The sequence below is a fragment of the Panthera tigris genome, chromosome A3 (genome assembly GCF_018350195.1).
Source record: "Panthera tigris isolate Pti1 chromosome A3, P.tigris_Pti1_mat1.1, whole genome shotgun sequence".
Lineage (NCBI taxonomy): Eukaryota > Metazoa > Chordata > Mammalia > Carnivora > Felidae > Panthera > Panthera tigris.
Window position 1 is genome coordinate 39,017,919 of NC_056662.1, and position 16,758 is coordinate 39,034,676.

A 16,758-nucleotide genomic window follows, 5' to 3' on the forward strand; every position below is an offset into this window, starting at 1 on the left:
GGTTCTAGTGAGGGATGGCAGAGAGGGGTACAACACTCGACAGACCCAGGTGGCATTGTTCACTGCAAGCTGCTAAGGGAGCTTGGATAGAAGGCCCCTTGGGGAGAAGTGTGATCCAGTCCCCCTACATGGCATGCCACATGCTCATGACGTGGTTCACGGGATCATTCCCCCGAGATGAAGGGTCTATTTGTAAATTTATATCTTTCTCATTTTCCGAGGGATCTGTGTTCCTGCCCTCCCCAAACTCCTCCTCCTCTGTATCTCTGTATGTCTGTAGGAGCCAAGAAACACATTTGTCCTCTTGAGAGGGAAGAGGCTGTTATAACAATGTGAAAATGGGCGGCCATTATCCCTAACTAGGGACTAGATTACCACAACGACAAGTTTGTAAGGAAACCTCAGGTGACCAGTCTTCAGCAGCTCACTCCCCCACAAGTGATCACCCAAGCTAAGCAGGAAGTCTGAAATGGTTTCTGAAGACAGGTCTCAAGCTTTGTCCATTTTCCACCACAGGCCTGTGTGAGAAATCTGCAGCAGACTCTTGAGTTTCATGAGGAAATTCTTTATTTAGCAAGGATAGTTTGAAGTGAACTGTTCCCATGAGCAGGTTTTCCTGTGGTCCAGATTCTACCCATAGCGATTTCTAAGCAAGAAGATCAGCACAGCAACAATTAGGCCAATCACAAATAAATCCCAGTATGGTCCAAGGGTGTTGTCCAATTTCATCCATTTCCAACACATCGTAAACTGCTGGAGGAGACATTCTGTCAAAACAAATCCAAGCCTCCCCCTCCATACACAACCGTCATCTCCTTCCATCCCACCATTCAAAAACTGCTCATTGGAGTTTTCAGAGACTTGGGGCCTATTTGAGACAAACTTACTTTAAAAAACAGGATATCTTGGAGCAAATGCACAGTTTCCAGTTTCATGAGAGCAAAGAAAACAGGTATGTGAGCATCTGGACTTGTTTGAGCAGCCATATCATACAATCTCCTGGCCAAGTGAATGTCCTAGAAATAGAAGAATAGCCCTGACTCATTAAATGCAGATTCTTTAGGGGTAATTAAATGGAAGCCATCACTTGAAATATTGTTATTTATCTTTGGTAGCCCACCACCTCCCCCATCCCTGGCAAGGCCGTCATGTCCTAATCCTTGGAACCTATGAATATGTTATGTTACATGGCAAAGGGGACTTTGAAAATGTCATTAAACCTAGAGATCTTAAAATAGATTATCCTAGATTATCAGGGTGTACTACATATTATCACATACTACATATCATCACATCTGGGTGTACTACATATTATCACATAAACACAGTTTTCTCAGGGCTGAGGTCAGGAGAGAAAGTCAGATACGGCAGAAGTACAAGTTGTAGCTTCTAGATTTGGGAAGGGCTCAACTTACTTGCTGGAGGGCCTCATGGAAAGAATGAGAAGGAATGTGGGCAGTCAGCGAGGAAATGGGACCCTCAGTCCTACAGCATAAGAAACTGAATATGCCCAACAACCTGAGTGAGCCTGGAAGTGATTCTTCCCCAAAGCTCCCAGTAAGGAACACAGACTGACTTTAGCCTGTGAAACTACACAGGATGGGTCAAGCTCACCCAGACTTTTGAACCAGAAATCATGAGATAATAAATGTGGTTGTGGGGTGCCTGGGTGGCTCAGTCGGTTAAGTGACCGACTTGCTTTTGGCTCAGGTCATGATCTCATGGTTCATGAGATGAAGCCCTGCATTGGGCTCTGTGCTCAGCGTGGAGCCTGCTTAAGATTTTCTCTCTCTCTTGCTGCCCCTCTCCCCTACTTGTGCACTCTCTCTCTCTCATAAATAAAAGTTAAATTAAATAATTAATTAATGTGAGTTGTTCTAAGCCACTAAATTTGTGGTAGTTTATTATGGCTATAACATAGAAACTAACACATAGAAAACTAACACAAAAAGCTTTCTTGGATACTGTGGGGCCAGACTTTAGATACGATTCCAGTTAAAGAAGTAGAACACTAGATGCCAACAGTCCAGCTCCCCCAAACAAATAGCAATACAGATCCTAACAAGCATTTAAAATTCCTAGTTTTCTTTATAGTACTTTTCATACCTGAAGTTACAGAATTTGCTTGGTCATTTGTCCTTGTCCTCAAGGACCTGGACTACCCCTCAATTGCCAGTGCCTAATGGAATGCCAAGTACATAGCTTCTCTCTGATAATACTTATAGAATGAATGAATGAACTTTTTACTTCTCAGGCTGGAATTTTGATTCCTCAAATTACATACTATATTTTTAGGGATCTTTCCCCGCCATTAAATTATGCCATGGCAGGTAAATTTCTTTTCTTTAATTTTCACCTACTTGTGGCTTGTTTTTATTTGTTTGCTTTACTTTTGCTTGATTTCCCAAACAGAGTAGTGAAAAAGCTAAGTAGTGTTGTTCTAAAGGTTGAAGTGCCTTGGGCCAGTCCCATTATTGTACTTTACTGGGTGCCTCTGGATTCGTTTCAAAAGGATAAGAAGAGACATTTTCACAAACTGTGTTTATCTTGCATCTCTTTGTCCTCCCTGTCTTCCAAACCTCCATTACACAGAGTGCAGTAGTTGTGAATCCCTGCGGCCCCTGCTAAACCCATGTTTTGGGTGGTATTCTCTCAGCTGTGTTCTGCTTGTTATTTCTTAAATTTTTCCCAAAGCTTTGTGGTCTTGTAAATTGATTTGTTGGAGAAAGAGGAATGTTCTTGCTAAAAACTTAAAATGCAAGAGATTGTTCTGAACAAATCTTCCTGGCAACAGAGAAAATGGATGTTGTAAAAACTCTAATTTGTGTCTCTAATTTCAACAAATTCAGTGGGTGTTCTTTTGAAAGCACCCTGCAGATTATAAAGGCTGTGTCACCCCCACACATGAAAGGCATATTGACTTTAATAGGGCATTCAGGGAACAAAAGCATTTGTCAATATCTCAAGCATTCATTCTTATTTGAAGCAGGCAATAGTTATTTATTTCTTCAGGCACAAACATCACAATTCAGTTGCTTAGTTTGAAATAAAAAATAGCAAGAAGTACCATTAAGGTGGGATAAGTGCCCTCCTTACCCAGGGGCCTCACAATTCTCAGTGGGGGTGGGGTGGGACATGAAAGTCTTTCTTAAAAATTCCCAGAGAAAGAAATTCCTGAACCCACTGGTTAATTAGGGCAACCCATATAAAAGAGATTTTATTAGCTGATTCTAGAAAAGGCTCCTTGTTCTTTGATCCTTATTAGGAAGAAATCCAAGTCATTCATACAAAAAATTCCCTTTCAAAAGTGTTTTGATGATGGCCAGGGTTCATTAAATAAGTCCATTGCACACTCAATCCACTTACATTTAACTTTCCTGTGATACATTTGAGCTTATTTTGCTTTAAATTCAATGATTGAGGAGATTATGTAAACCGATCTGCAGTCTCTTGTTAAATAATGTGTTTCCAAGTAAAATATCAGGTTTGCCAAAATATTGCCCAATGTTCATATGTTCAAAATAGCTTCTTATAATTCAAAAATACAGAATTCTCCAGGAATAAAGTATCTGGCTTATGAAAATTGTTCATATACACGATGCAGGAGTTTGCTAGCCCTGAATCTTTGGGTGACATCAAAAACTTCTTATACCAGGACAGAGGTAGATTTTTTGAATAGTTTATTCTTGTTTTCTAACTATAAATATACCATATACTAATAGGAGAAAACTTTGAAAACATAGAGCTGAAAAAAGTGTTAAAAACCCACCTACAATTTCACTGTACATAGATAAATACTGGTAATATTTTATACACATCCTTCCAGCATTCATATATATATATATATATTCAAATATACATACTTTTAGGAATTTTTCAACTTGCACAATATTTTGTCTTCTGCTTTCTTAATCTAACAATATATTTCAAACAACATACCATGTCCTAAGATATTGCTTTAGTCTATAATATTTTTATTTTTAATAGTTGCATAGTATTTCATAATAATGGCTAATGCTTATTAAATACTCATATTGCATGCCAGTTACCACCATAATTTATTTTAACCTCATGACAATTACATAGGGCAGATGATATTAACTCTACTATAAAGATGAAGAAACTGAGGCACAGAGAGTTTAAGTCAGTTACTGAAATTCATGTCACTTATAAGTGGCAGAACTGACATTCACATTCAGATGGCCTACTTCTAGCCTGCTCACTTAGTCACTGGGCCATAAAATACATACTACAGTGGTGTACTGCCATGTGACAGTTTACAGAGCATGTCTTCTATTTTGAAGCAGTTTGTTTGTTTGCTTGTAGGGTTTTTTTTCCTGTAATAAATAAAGTTATCCACACATAACTATTTTGCACATTTCTGATTATTTTATTAGGTAATAAGCCATTTATTTCAAGAGGAGTTATGGCCATTTTAAAGAGATGTGTGTTTTGTCCTGTCATATTTCTGAGAAGGCCATTTTAAATATCTAACTTGAACTTGTCCTTTCCAGAAAATAATTCTATTCTGGTGTTTAAAGCTTCAGCTCTAATACTCTATAAGTGGTCAGACCAGACAAATGAGAAGTGAAAATACCTTGTGTCATAATTACTCTTATTTTTGATAGGTTTATTTATAATTTGTTTAGTAGATGTGGTTTTGTTTTCTTTGTAGGATCCCAAAAATGTGTTATCTGGTAGGTCTAACTATATATACTGGAAACTCATCTGCAAAGGCTACTTCCTCCCCTCCTTTTGTCTTAATTTAGGATAGATTTCTTAGTCCTTATCTTAAAACATACCTGCTTTCTTCCATTAAAGAAATTTGTCATGTGTTTCTTATAGTCCATGTTATAAAATCATTTTAGAACAAGACCTGGCAGTACTGATCCTTCCACCTGAATTCACTGTTCCCTCTTTAACATTTTCACACTACTTTATTTGTGTGAGCATCCACTAGTGCCTTTTTAGGCTTTCACTTTAGCTATGGACATATCTCTTCCATAGTAGGCTATGAGCTCCTTGAAGGTTGTCTTGTTCTTATATCCCTAGAATGAAGCACATTGCTTCCCGACACAAAATAAGCACATGAGAAATATTTGAGCGAATAAATAAGTGAAGAAAAACAAGTCACAGTGTCACGGTAGTTTAGAAGCAGATGCAGATATCTTTCAAATCTGGGGGCTCATTGAAGGGTTCATGGAGGAGATGATAATGGAACTATTCTTTGAAAAACTCAGGGGTCTTTAATGGTCAAAACTGTGGGAGAAGATCATTCTAGCAAATGGGGTGACATGATCGAAAGTCAGGAGGGTTAAGTTCAAGGTCTCTAGTTGGGAGGGAAGGAAAAGTACCCTAGAAGATACATAGGGGAGTAGGTAGGTTATGTCAAGGTAGGTTTGAATGCCAGACTAAGAAGTCTGGACTTCATTAAGCAATACAAAGTCAATAAGATCATTTTATTTTTGTTTGTTTGCTTGTATTTTTTTTTCTCTGTGTGTGCATGGTTTTTGGAGGAGTGAGGTGGAGGAGAAACAGTACCAGAGTTGTATTTTATAAAAAATAACATGGTACTGCTCTGTTAGATGGATTATGTATTAACTAGGGTAATGCTAACACCTGTAACAAACCCGCAAATTTCTTTTTTTTTAATATGAAATTTATTGTCAAATTGGTTTCCATACAACACCCAGTGCTCATTCCAATAGGTGCCCTCCTCAATGCCCATCACCCAAACTCCCAAATTTCAACAGGGATATTCCTGGTTGGTAACTGAGAGACCCACCCTCCTTCTACTATGTGATTCTGCCATCCCTTTAGAGCCTCTATAAGTTCTGCATTTAACAAATGGAAGGGGAAAGAGACTAAGGAGAAGCTCCATCTACTTCTTAGCCACCTTGGCCCAGAAATGACAGCCTTCATTTTTATTTCTGTCCCATTGGTAAGAACTAGTCACAAGGATGAAAGGGAGCTGGGAAATGTAGTCTCTGACTAGAAGACACATGTCAGCAACAAGTCCTCCCCGTGAATTGGAGATTATATATCTTTGGCAGACACAGCTTTCTCTGAGCGGATTTAAAGGAAGAACAGTAGAATGGAAGACGACTGAGAAGCCTTTACAACAAGCCTGAATGAATAGAAATGCTGGCCTGAACCAGGATACAGACAGAAGGAATGGGCAGGAGGGGATGGGCAAATCATTTTGTTCATGGTTAAATTTCTGAAGTACTTCTGAATCAAGCGTAAATTGAGACAAAGTTGCATAACAACTTGTGAGCTGAGTGCTTATATTTCTAAATTAGTTCAGGTCCTCTCCCAGTTCTTCCTCAGGCATTATTTTATATTCCCACAACAATGGTGCAGCCAGTCTTGGCCCACATTTTAAGTCAAGGAGCTCACTGAGCTTAATTCGAAGTCATAAATTGGGTAATGAGATGCTTCTCAGTGAAGCTATTAGGATTAAGTCACCTACATCACCCAGTCCTGATGCCCTTTCCTAAAGACAGATGAGGACAACAATGACCCATATTTTTATACTGATTTACCACAGGTTGACTTATACCTCACTTCCTTCTCCCAGAGAGTTTTGGTTTACAAACCCTTTTTTGGTTCTCAGAGAAATCCTGGTAATGATATTATACTTATCTTTCCTGCTGGTTTGCGTGAGGACTAACTAATAAAGAGGATTGTGAAGTGCCCTGCTGAAGAAATGCTTAATTACTTGATGACTTAAATGCTGTGAAAGTCTGTTCTAATTGCTTTGCTTTCATTAACCATCGCTCGAACAAGCTTCAGCTTTTTAATTATCAGAATATTCATTTTAAGGATTAGAAAAGGTGGTATCTCCTTGTTAATTTGACTATGAGATGGCAAGATTAATAAAGTTTGCCCCTGGGTACTTGGTTATTATTTTTCGAATTGCAAAACAGAAGAAATTCATAAAGACAAAAGAGAAATGGCTCCTCACCAACTAAACCTAAAATTCCTCTGTCCGGATCTAAGTTCAGCTCTGTTTCTTATTTTTTGTTTACAATTTTTTATGTGTAGAGACTTTCTGTAGGAAAAAATACACCTGTGACTGTGAGAAAGGGTCAAAATGAACTAACTACCTGTGATTTAACAGGACCTGGATAGGAAGGAACAGAAATGTGTCCAGAGACAAATTACAAAGTTTCTTCTAAATGTATGAAATGTATGTCTTGACAGCTGCTGCTTGACATAGTGAAGAAAGTGACTGGGAGAGAGGCTAGCGGTGACTCCAAGGAAGAAAACCAGACCTTCTGATACAGTGGGCCATCTGGGCTCTGGTAGGCAGTGTCCTCTCTGGTGCACAGTTGACCCTGTGTCATCCTTGCCCCCAGGCTGTTAAGGCAAAATGGTCTCGTTGTGGTGAGAATAAGGCTGTCATGGGGACCAAGTCCTTAAATCACACAGGACAGGTGAGCTAATTTGAATTTAACCCATAGAGTGGGGTCATTTTTATCCGTGATACACACAGTGCTCCTTTCACCTTTACTGTTACATTTTGCATGAGGAATGATGAATAAAAGCTTTAATTTTACTGAAACTTTACTTAGCAGTCACGCAAATTCTCTTCTGACCTAACTAACAGTTATTCCATATGCTGACTACAAAGCCCCTTCACAAAGGCTTATTTTTTATTTCAAAGCCTGGGGAGGGAAGGTATCATTGTTCTGTTTTACAGATGTGGATGATGGTTAAAAGGGAGTGGGGTGTGGCTAAATGACATCCAAAGAATCTTCTGATTTAGCTATTTGATCTCATTTTATAAACACAGGAAGCCTGTACCTGCTAAGGATGGGGAAAACAGACTGGATTTGGATTTGACAGTCTTTCCACTGCTTAGGGTTCTGGGGCTGATGGAAAGTGATCAGTCAAAAAGCAGGTCACAGGGAGAGCTCAGGAAGGCAGGGATCTGGATTGTTGGTGCTTGAATAGGAAGCCGTTGGTTGTTGCACAGTGCACAATTAGCAGTCAGATAGGAAATTCCCCACCAATAATTCTCAACTACTAGCACAAATGGAAGAAAGAAGAAAGCATAGAAAAGCAGATAACCCCCTCATTATTTGGCTCTCAAAATGCAGCAAGAAGTATAAATACTGATACAAAATATATACTCGAATAGTAAGAATGACTCAGTGCAGGGCCCACTCTTTCAAAAACATAGGGTCAGACAGGCCTGGGTTCAAATTCTGACTCCCCCACCAATGAGTTCTGCAAATTTGGTCGGTGACTTAACCTCTCTGCACTTTGGTTTCCTGAAGCATACGATGATGACACTGATAGGACTTCTCTCATTTATTGAGTGGTTGTGTGATTTAAATGGCATAGTATATATAACACACCAATGCCTGGCTATTACTTTCATTATTGATATTTAATACACCTTTCTCACTGAGTCAGAACCCAATGCCATCTTCTTTAATTACACTTACCAAGGGATTTACCCAATATCTCCTTGTAGTGTTAGTTCTTTTTCTTAATAAATATGGCTTATATCCTCAAGTTAAGTATAGCCTTTGAAGGATGGAGATCCATTTTTTTAGGATTCTCCAGAGTGCTCAGCACTGTGTCATGTCCATAGTGGGTGATTTATAAGACATTTCTGGATTAATGTCACCTTGGTATCCAGCTCTGACCTCAGTCCTACTCTCTCCTTGTTTACTGAAAGCTTGAGAGTCAATGGAAATTTTAATGGAAAAAGGCCTGGGGTGTAAGGGAGTGGAGGCAGGACCCACTAGTATAGCTGGGAAAAGTGTGAAGTTATGAATCTAATTAGCCGAGACTAGATTTATTTCAACTTGCTGGTTATGTCTTTGGGCATAAATGGAGAACATAATTTCCTCCTCATAGGGTTCACATTAGGGTAAGTACTATGTGTTGGTATGGGGGGAGGTACTCAGCAAATGTTGTCTTTTCCTTGCTTCCTCTACACTGATGACATCAATGAATTTAAAAACATTTACAAATGTTCCCTTCCCATTCAGCTGCCATTACTAGGTTTGGATTATTACCAACACAATTACCTTTGCGATACCTAAGCCATGTTCATACATATAGGCCAGATTAAACATGGCTTGAGCGCTGTGGTATTTGTCGGCTGCAATGCTGTAATGTGTGGCTGCTGTTTGATAGTCCTTCTTAGTCCCGTAGCCATAGTAATGGTAATCTCCAATTTTTACTCTAGCGAATGCATTGCCTGATAGAAATATTAGAAAGAGAAGAAAAAGAACTCCAATGATTCACATACAGTTCCTAGTAACTCAACTTGATGATAATATCATAAAAAAAAGAAAAACAAAAGACTCAATATCCTAGAATCAAGATTAGATATAATTTATGGATATAAATTATAATGCTCATTGTTAGCTGTCTTCCTTGCAGGATAACTCCCATGGTATAGTACAAATGTTCATTCCTAAAGAATAAAAATTATGAATTTTACCTTTTAAGTTCATTTTGTGAAGGTAGGTCAACTCTTGAAAAACTAGATCCCACCCCTCCAGTTCTCAAACTTCACCCCTGAAGCTGTGTTCTCCTGCATCACCCATGTCTCCCTCTTTCCTAGATTAGTCCTGTCAGTCATTTAAACACACTTTGGTATCTTCTATGAATGAAAACAAATCCTTTCTTTATCCCATGGTGTGTCCTTTTAACTACTCCCCATTTCTCTGTTCCCTTCACACTCAGCCTTTCCAAAGTGTGTTCTATACTCAATGTCTCCAAAGCTGCACTTCCCACATACTCTTAACCCACTCCAATCTGGCTTCTGCCCCTCTCCATGGAGCTGCCACTTTTAAAGTGGTTGGTAACCTCCATGCAGCCAAACCCATTGGCCACTTCCCTGTCCTCATCTCATTGGACCTATCTGCCTAAGAACTTTCCTCTCTTGACACCAGTGACATCTCATTCTTTGGGTTTCTCTCCTGCCTCATCAGCCTCTCCTCTTTTTTTTAATTTATTTTTTTATTTTTTTTAACATTTATTCATTTTTGAGAGACAGAGCACAAGCTGGGGAGGGGCAGAGAGAGACGGAGACACAGAATCCGAAGCAGGCTCCAGGCTCCGAGCTGTCAGCACAGAGCCCGACGCGGGGCTCGAACTCACAAACTGTGAGATCATGACCTGAGCCGAAGTCAGATGCTCAATCGACTGAGCCACCCAGGCGCCCCCAGCCTCTCCTCTTTAGACACTTGCCTGACTCCTCCTCCACCCAGCTTCTAAATGTTGGAATATCAAGGATTTATTAGTTAAATCCTTCTTCTCCTTTCTTCTCTTCCTTCTTTTCTCTTCTTTCTCTCCCACCCTCCTCTATCTCAACTCTTTTTCTAGGTGATCTCAATTAGTGCCATGCCTATCTTGATGTTTACTCTTCCTGAATTTTATCTACAGTCCTGTCTTTCCCCCAAGTGCCCAACTCTTCTAATCACCTCTTTGACTTCTCTGCTTGGATCCCAAAATATGCCGTGGAGATTCCTAACACCCAGCTACCTCCCTCCCTCAAACCAAACCAAACCAACCCAAATAATCAGTTTCTTCCCAATCACAGTCTTAGCGTCACTGTTCAGGCACAAATTTAAATTAGTTATTCCTAATTGTTTCCCTCTCCCTTCCATTATAGAATCCATTAGCAGGTCCTGTTGGTTCTACTCTCAAACACACCTGTTTCTTGCTATCTCCTCCACCACCTAGTTGAAGCCTGGAATACTACAATATCTTCCAAACTGTTCTTTTATTTCCACTTTCCAATATATTCTCCATACAACAGCCAGGATGATTTTTTTTTAATATAAAGTCAAATCATATTATTCCCTTGTGTTAACCCCCAAAGTGCTTCACTTTGCACTTGGAATAATATCCAGATTTCCTAGCTGACCTACAAGTTGTGCTTCATCTGCCTTTTCTGCCTCCCTGACTAGCCTCATCACATGTTACTTTCTCAACATGCTCTAGCTTTCTTAATTTTCCTAATACTCCTTCAAAACATCAAGCTCATTCTTGCTTCAGGACCTCCGCATTAAGATTCTTCATGCCTGTCTGCCTGGCATGTTTGGACTTCCTCTGACTCTTCATGTGTCTGGTTTCTCATTATTCAGATCTCACTGCAAATGTCATTTCCCTCCTAGAGGCCTTCTCTGACTACTCTGTCTAAAGCATTGCCTCAGCACCCCACTCTGGGAGTTATCTATCTCACCTCCATGGTTTATTTTCTTCACAGCATATATCGCTGTTATTTTATTTGTTTAGTCTCTCTCTCCTTCATGAATTTATTTTCTCTCTCTCTCTTATGAGGACAATAACTTTGAAGGTCTTGATCACTGATTATAGTCCCAGACCTAGAATGATACTTGACAAATATTTATGGAATGAATGGACAAACATGGTAGGAAACTTTTTAGAGAATGCTTTCTCCAAATGTTATATAATTTAGAATCTTACTTTCCAACAAATTTGGATATAATCAGGAGTAGAAAAAAATTCACGTGACTTTTAAGATATGAGACTTCAATCTTTTGAAGACCACAACTTAGTGATGACCTTTGGGGATCCATGTTTCCATTCACTAGGAAAATGTTGATTGAAAAGATGAGGGAATGCTAACTAGGACATCCATCTCAGGTGTGGCTAACCCCTCTATTACAGTCTAGACTTTCATGGAAAAGGAGAAAGCACCCTGTGTAGTATGTTCTCAGGTGTATATTTAAGGACTATAGGACTCCTCCATCCCAAATTTTCTCCATATTTGGCCTACTGCAATGCCTAAAATCCTTTGCAATTGATTCCTTTGGATACTGAAGTTCTCTTAATCTTCTAGAATCCTCTATTGGATTCTAATGTAATACCATGACCCATCTTTAGTTCTGAGTAGAGGTATCATTATAAAATTCTTAAGCTGCCGAAGACATTAGTTAATAGGCTTTGCTTCCCAGGTGCTTCAAAATATACAGGTAGATGAGGGGTGCCTTGGTGGCTCAGTTGGTTGAGCATCTGACTCTTGATTTCAAGAGGCTCAGGTCATGATCTCATGAGTTTAAGCTCCACTGTCAGTGTGGAGCCTGCTTTGGATTCTCTCCCCCACCCTCTGTCCACGCCCCCTTCAAAATAAATAAATAAACTTTAAAAAATGTACAGGTATCTGGGGGCAAGTCCTTATAGAAATGCTACCCAAGAGAAGGGATTGGAGGGACCCAGAGAGGCAAAAGTCCCTTGAAGCCCTAATGAGAAACCCACTTCATTTCTAATTTTGCCCAAAGCTGCCCTCTTTTGACCCTGAGATTCTTTCTGGGCTATAACCACAAACAGACAGGACTTCTATGTGTTTTCAAGCTTTAGAAGGGGTAGGCAGGACCTCTAAAATCTCTGAGAAGGAAGGCAGTGAACAGGCAGGTTCTCCAGAGGATTCAGCTCCACCCTAATTGGGGGGCTGACTGGGGGAATATAGTGACCCTGACAGGCTCTCAGGGGGTCACTTGACAGTGGGGAGGATTCCTCCTTGAATTTCACAGTCACAGCGTGGTGACTGGGTCCTGATGGTTCAGCGTTCTCTGCACACACTGCACCACCAGTGCTGATCAGAAATGTTCATTATTAGATTTCCTAACCTCAAGTGAGGTACAGCAGCCTCATCTCCAGAGACACTCATGCCTGACCTCTCTTGTGACACATAGTTAATTTTAGCAGCCTGACTTTTTTTTTATATTGGAGAATTCTGTTTAATATTAATGTCCCCTCATTTTCAACGTCTCTTTTCCTTGGTGCAATTTCCACACATTTCCTGGCTTGGAACAGGCCTGTATTTGTTGCAATTGAGCTGATTTGCCACAGCTGAGAGATTGCTGGTGTTGTTTCCCTACACCAAACAAGGTCTTTATTGCATTTTAGAAAACATACACTTTTCTTCTTCAGGGAATTTCTCACTAAAGTTGCATGGATGGCTTGCTGCTGGGTCACCTGCCCAGCTAGATCTGAGAAGGCACCCCCATAACTTTTCCCCTCTGCCTCATATTAATATCAGTTGAGAATTTTTTTCATACCATTCACTTCTTATAGAAAAGAGGTGATTCTACCTCAGCATGAGACAATTTTAAGCAACTTAATTGGAAATAAAATTGCTCTTTTATTGCATGAGACTTCCTCACATATCCAAATGCAGATAGAGCTTTGCAGCATCTGTTTGCTTTTAATAATGCCACCTGCCAATGCTTTCCCACCAGTGCTATTACACTTTCCTTATCACATGTGAATCCTGTAAGCGTAGCGTGGGAACCCCGGGAATAGGGAGAGGATCTGATATTTGACTCTGGGTTTTGTTCTGTTTTGTTTTCTGATGCTAACATGTTACTAGTTATAATAAAGGTGTGAAGTTGGTAGTAATCATCAATGTGGCACTTCAAAAGAGACATCAAATGAGTCTTAAATCCATAAGTAATTTTACCTATAAATTCATTGAGACATAGGTCACTACTCAGAAAAAAACTCAGCAAATGTGTGACTGAAGCCAGAACAACAAAACTGGTTTCCTGAGTAAAATTGTCATATTTCAAACAATTGTTCTGGTGCCATGGAGACAGAGCCATAGAAAAATTTCTATTGTTTACTAAACCAGGACCTTGAGAATAACAAAGAAATTCCTGGAAATGACGTGTCAACCAAAGACTGACCCTAACATTGGTTTACTAAACCAGGGACCTTGAGAATAACAAAGAAATTCCTGGAAATGACCTGTCAACCAAAGACTGACCCTAACATTGGTACAGTTTGAAATACCACCTTCTTGATATCTTGCTTATACACCGGAGAACTCAGCTGAAGCAAATCGATGACTAATAGTGGACAGAGACCAGGTACGTGCTTATTTTTATCTAGGTTCTATACCTTGAATGGCAGCTCGATTCCATAGGAGAAGTGCCATTGGATACATCTTCTCTTTTTCAAGAATTTTAACCTTTTCTAAAAAAAGGAGAAATTTCATTAGGAAGGCTTAAAATACCCGTGTAGTAAAGTCATTTATGCATATGTATGATTGGGGAATTGCAGAGAATTTTAACTTATCTTACTAGATTCCAAAATGAATGCTGAATTGCTTTGAGCTACTTCATACCCCATTTCTGCAAGCAGTGCATACTGAACAAGAGAAGAATCTATATCACCATCCTTATAGGCAAAGTATGCTGTCAGGAATTTCTCAGCCCAGTGGCCTAGTTCACAGACACCTTTATAAAGCTGTATATGGAAAAAGAAATCAAGCAGACTAGTTAGCCAATATACTTCATCCCAGGTAAATGATGAATGAAGTCAATCTTCAGCTCCTGCTGGCTGGTCAGGCAAGGATTTCAGGTTTAAAGCATGGCATTTTGAAAATTATGTAGGGTGAAGACATAATACCTTTCATAGGCACAGAGATTACAAGTGTGTATTTTTTGGTCTTGAGCTGAAACTTCCGGAGGCTTATTCTAAATTTGCGTAATAAACTTTCCTGACTTAGAGGCTATTTGGCAGGACAAGAATACATCGGCTTCTTTTTTTAAAAAAAGGACTTTTCTGGGCACTGCTACACTGCAAGGGTGAGTGATAAGGCCACAGCTGATGTGGAAAGGAGAGAATGAAGGGAAGACAGTGCCTGAGGGTGTAGGTGACATAACCACGAGGGAGGTGTGCAGAGCTCTGTGGGGACAAACGTCAACTTAGCTGAATAGCCCTTATGTAACCAAAAGAGGCTAGCCATACATAATTCATTAGGAAGTTGGCAAAGGAGCAAATCTAAAGATAGATTATTAGCTGGCAGCTTTTGAAATGAGTTTCAGAGGGGCCAGATTGCAACATGGAGGTATTTATATTGGTGCAGTGGAAGTGTTTAATAAATCAATGAAGGACATTAAAGTCCTAAAAGCTTTCTTTTGAAAAGTACATCACTGGCTCAGGCTGAAAGAATTCACCTTCTCAGCTGTCATCCAAATCCTCAAAAACCTAAGGGCCCTGCTTTCCGGGAAGCAGTGGGCTGCATTTTCTGGGCTAAATCAAGACTTTCATTACCCACAACTCTCAATCCCACTGAAGTGTCCAGTTGCCCCGGCCATTTGAGTGAAGGCTGAGACAGAGCTCCTTAACTGAATTCTGAGGTGAGCTCTGAACCTGATGAAAAGCCAAATGCAAGAGAGGAGGGATCATTTCTCTTCTTCCCTTTCCCAGCCTGAGTTTCATCACTGCTTTTCCTCCCTAGCAAAAGTCAGTGTTCACGCTGTCAACTGGGAGAGGTAATATCTATAAAATCATAGACACCAACAACTTAAGGACAGTTTCACCTCCTCTGTGTGATAAATGAAAAATCCTTTAAAAACATCCCATTATTTACCTCCACAGCAGTTCTGCACGATCTTAACACTCCTGTTCCTGTTGCGTACATCTCGGCCAGATAATAAATGGCGAGGGGCTGCCCACTCTGAGATGCCAAGTAAAAATATTTGAAGGCAAGTTTATAATCCTTCCGTACTCCAGAGCCAGCTGAAAATTAAAATGATTTTGAGCCACCCCTCATTTGTGTTATTTTTTATATTATAATCTATGAATATAATGGTCATAGTGATGCCTTCTGTTTTAAATAAGAACCAACCAATCCATAGCCAACCAAAAGTCAAGCTGTTACAGATCCACTGTTTGTAGGGGGGAAAAGCTGAGTTTGATTATAAGTAAGAATAAGGAAATTTATGTTCTTGACCCATTCAGAAATCTGAAGAAGGACTCCTTAGTCTCATGAAGATATCTCTTCAATACAACATACCTAAGATTAATAAAAGTAAACTAAGTGTGGTCTCTGAGTACCAGGGACAACAACCAGGATGTGGCTCACCATCCTTGTCCTTCCACACCAGAAGACCAGTGTGGTGCCTCCCTGTCATAACTATGGATTTTGGAGCAGGCAAATCCCAGCTCCAGGAGGCTCAACTCAGATTCAACTCATGCTTGGAGCAAGGAGAGGCATTTGGGACTAGGATAGAAAAATCAGCATACTCTCAGCAGCTGGGATTCATATCCTGGCTCTTTCATTATTCCTTTGTGAATTGGGCACTTCTAGGCCCTTTATTTTCAAAAGGAGAGGCTTTCACTAGATGGTCCCTAGATTGTCTTCCAGCTGTTAACATTTCATAACCTTTAGTAGCGGTGCCACTAAGAGCAAAGGCTCTGGAGGCAGATCACTTGGGCCTGAATTACCAGTTCCACTAACTGCGTGATCTTGGGCAAGCTCTTGGACCTTAATATGGCTCAGTTTGCTCATCTATAAACTGTAGGATACCCCCTACATGTGCTGATAGGACTAAATGAGTAAATGCACATAAAGACTTAATAAACATTAGCCATTACTATTTCTCTTATTTTAGAAGCTTGAGTTATCTGATGGGTCCTGGGCCTGCAACTTGTAATGAGCCAGAAGAACAAGGCCATCTTAGGCAACTACCCAAGACAAGTACAAAACAGGCCATCTCCTTGGGCTACTAAAGAAAATGCCAGTGGATGTTGCAGTCTGCTGCTACCCTAGCTCTACCTCTGAAAGGAAGGACTTAAGGGGATACTCAGGTATGTTCAGATCTCTTGGTACTTGTCTTGGGCACTCCCTCTCTCAGTCCCCACAGAGTATTACAAAGTTTCATGGCTTCCTAAGACCTCCTACCCCAATCACTCTACCTTCCCTCTCAGAAGACAACTTGGTACCTCCTACCTCATTGAGGAAATTCTTGCATT

General features: G+C 40.0%; 1 protein-coding gene across 3 annotated transcripts in view; it reads right to left on the reverse strand.

Moving 5' to 3' along the window:
* Window positions 1–544: 544 nt before the first annotated feature.
* The window catches only part of SEL1L2 (SEL1L2 adaptor subunit of ERAD E3 ligase), a 115,501-nt gene continuing 99,287 nt past the window's right edge, over window positions 545–16,758 (reverse strand). The window contains exons 15-20 of one of the 3 annotated variants that reach the window (XM_007086803.2): window positions 15,374–15,522; window positions 14,079–14,244; window positions 13,897–13,971; window positions 9,048–9,220; window positions 888–1,016; window positions 545–750 (exon numbers count right to left, since the gene is read on the reverse strand). In XM_007086803.2, coding sequence (XP_007086865.2) covers window positions 631–750; window positions 888–1,016; window positions 9,048–9,220; window positions 13,897–13,971; window positions 14,079–14,244; window positions 15,374–15,522 — 812 coding nt within the window. In that variant the 3' untranslated portion in view covers window positions 545–630. Of the gene's footprint in view, window positions 754–887; window positions 1,017–9,047; window positions 9,221–13,896; window positions 13,972–14,078; window positions 14,245–15,373; window positions 15,523–16,758 lie in introns of all 3 variants that reach the window. The other 2 variants (XM_042980927.1, XM_042980928.1) reach the window with 2 other exon arrangements.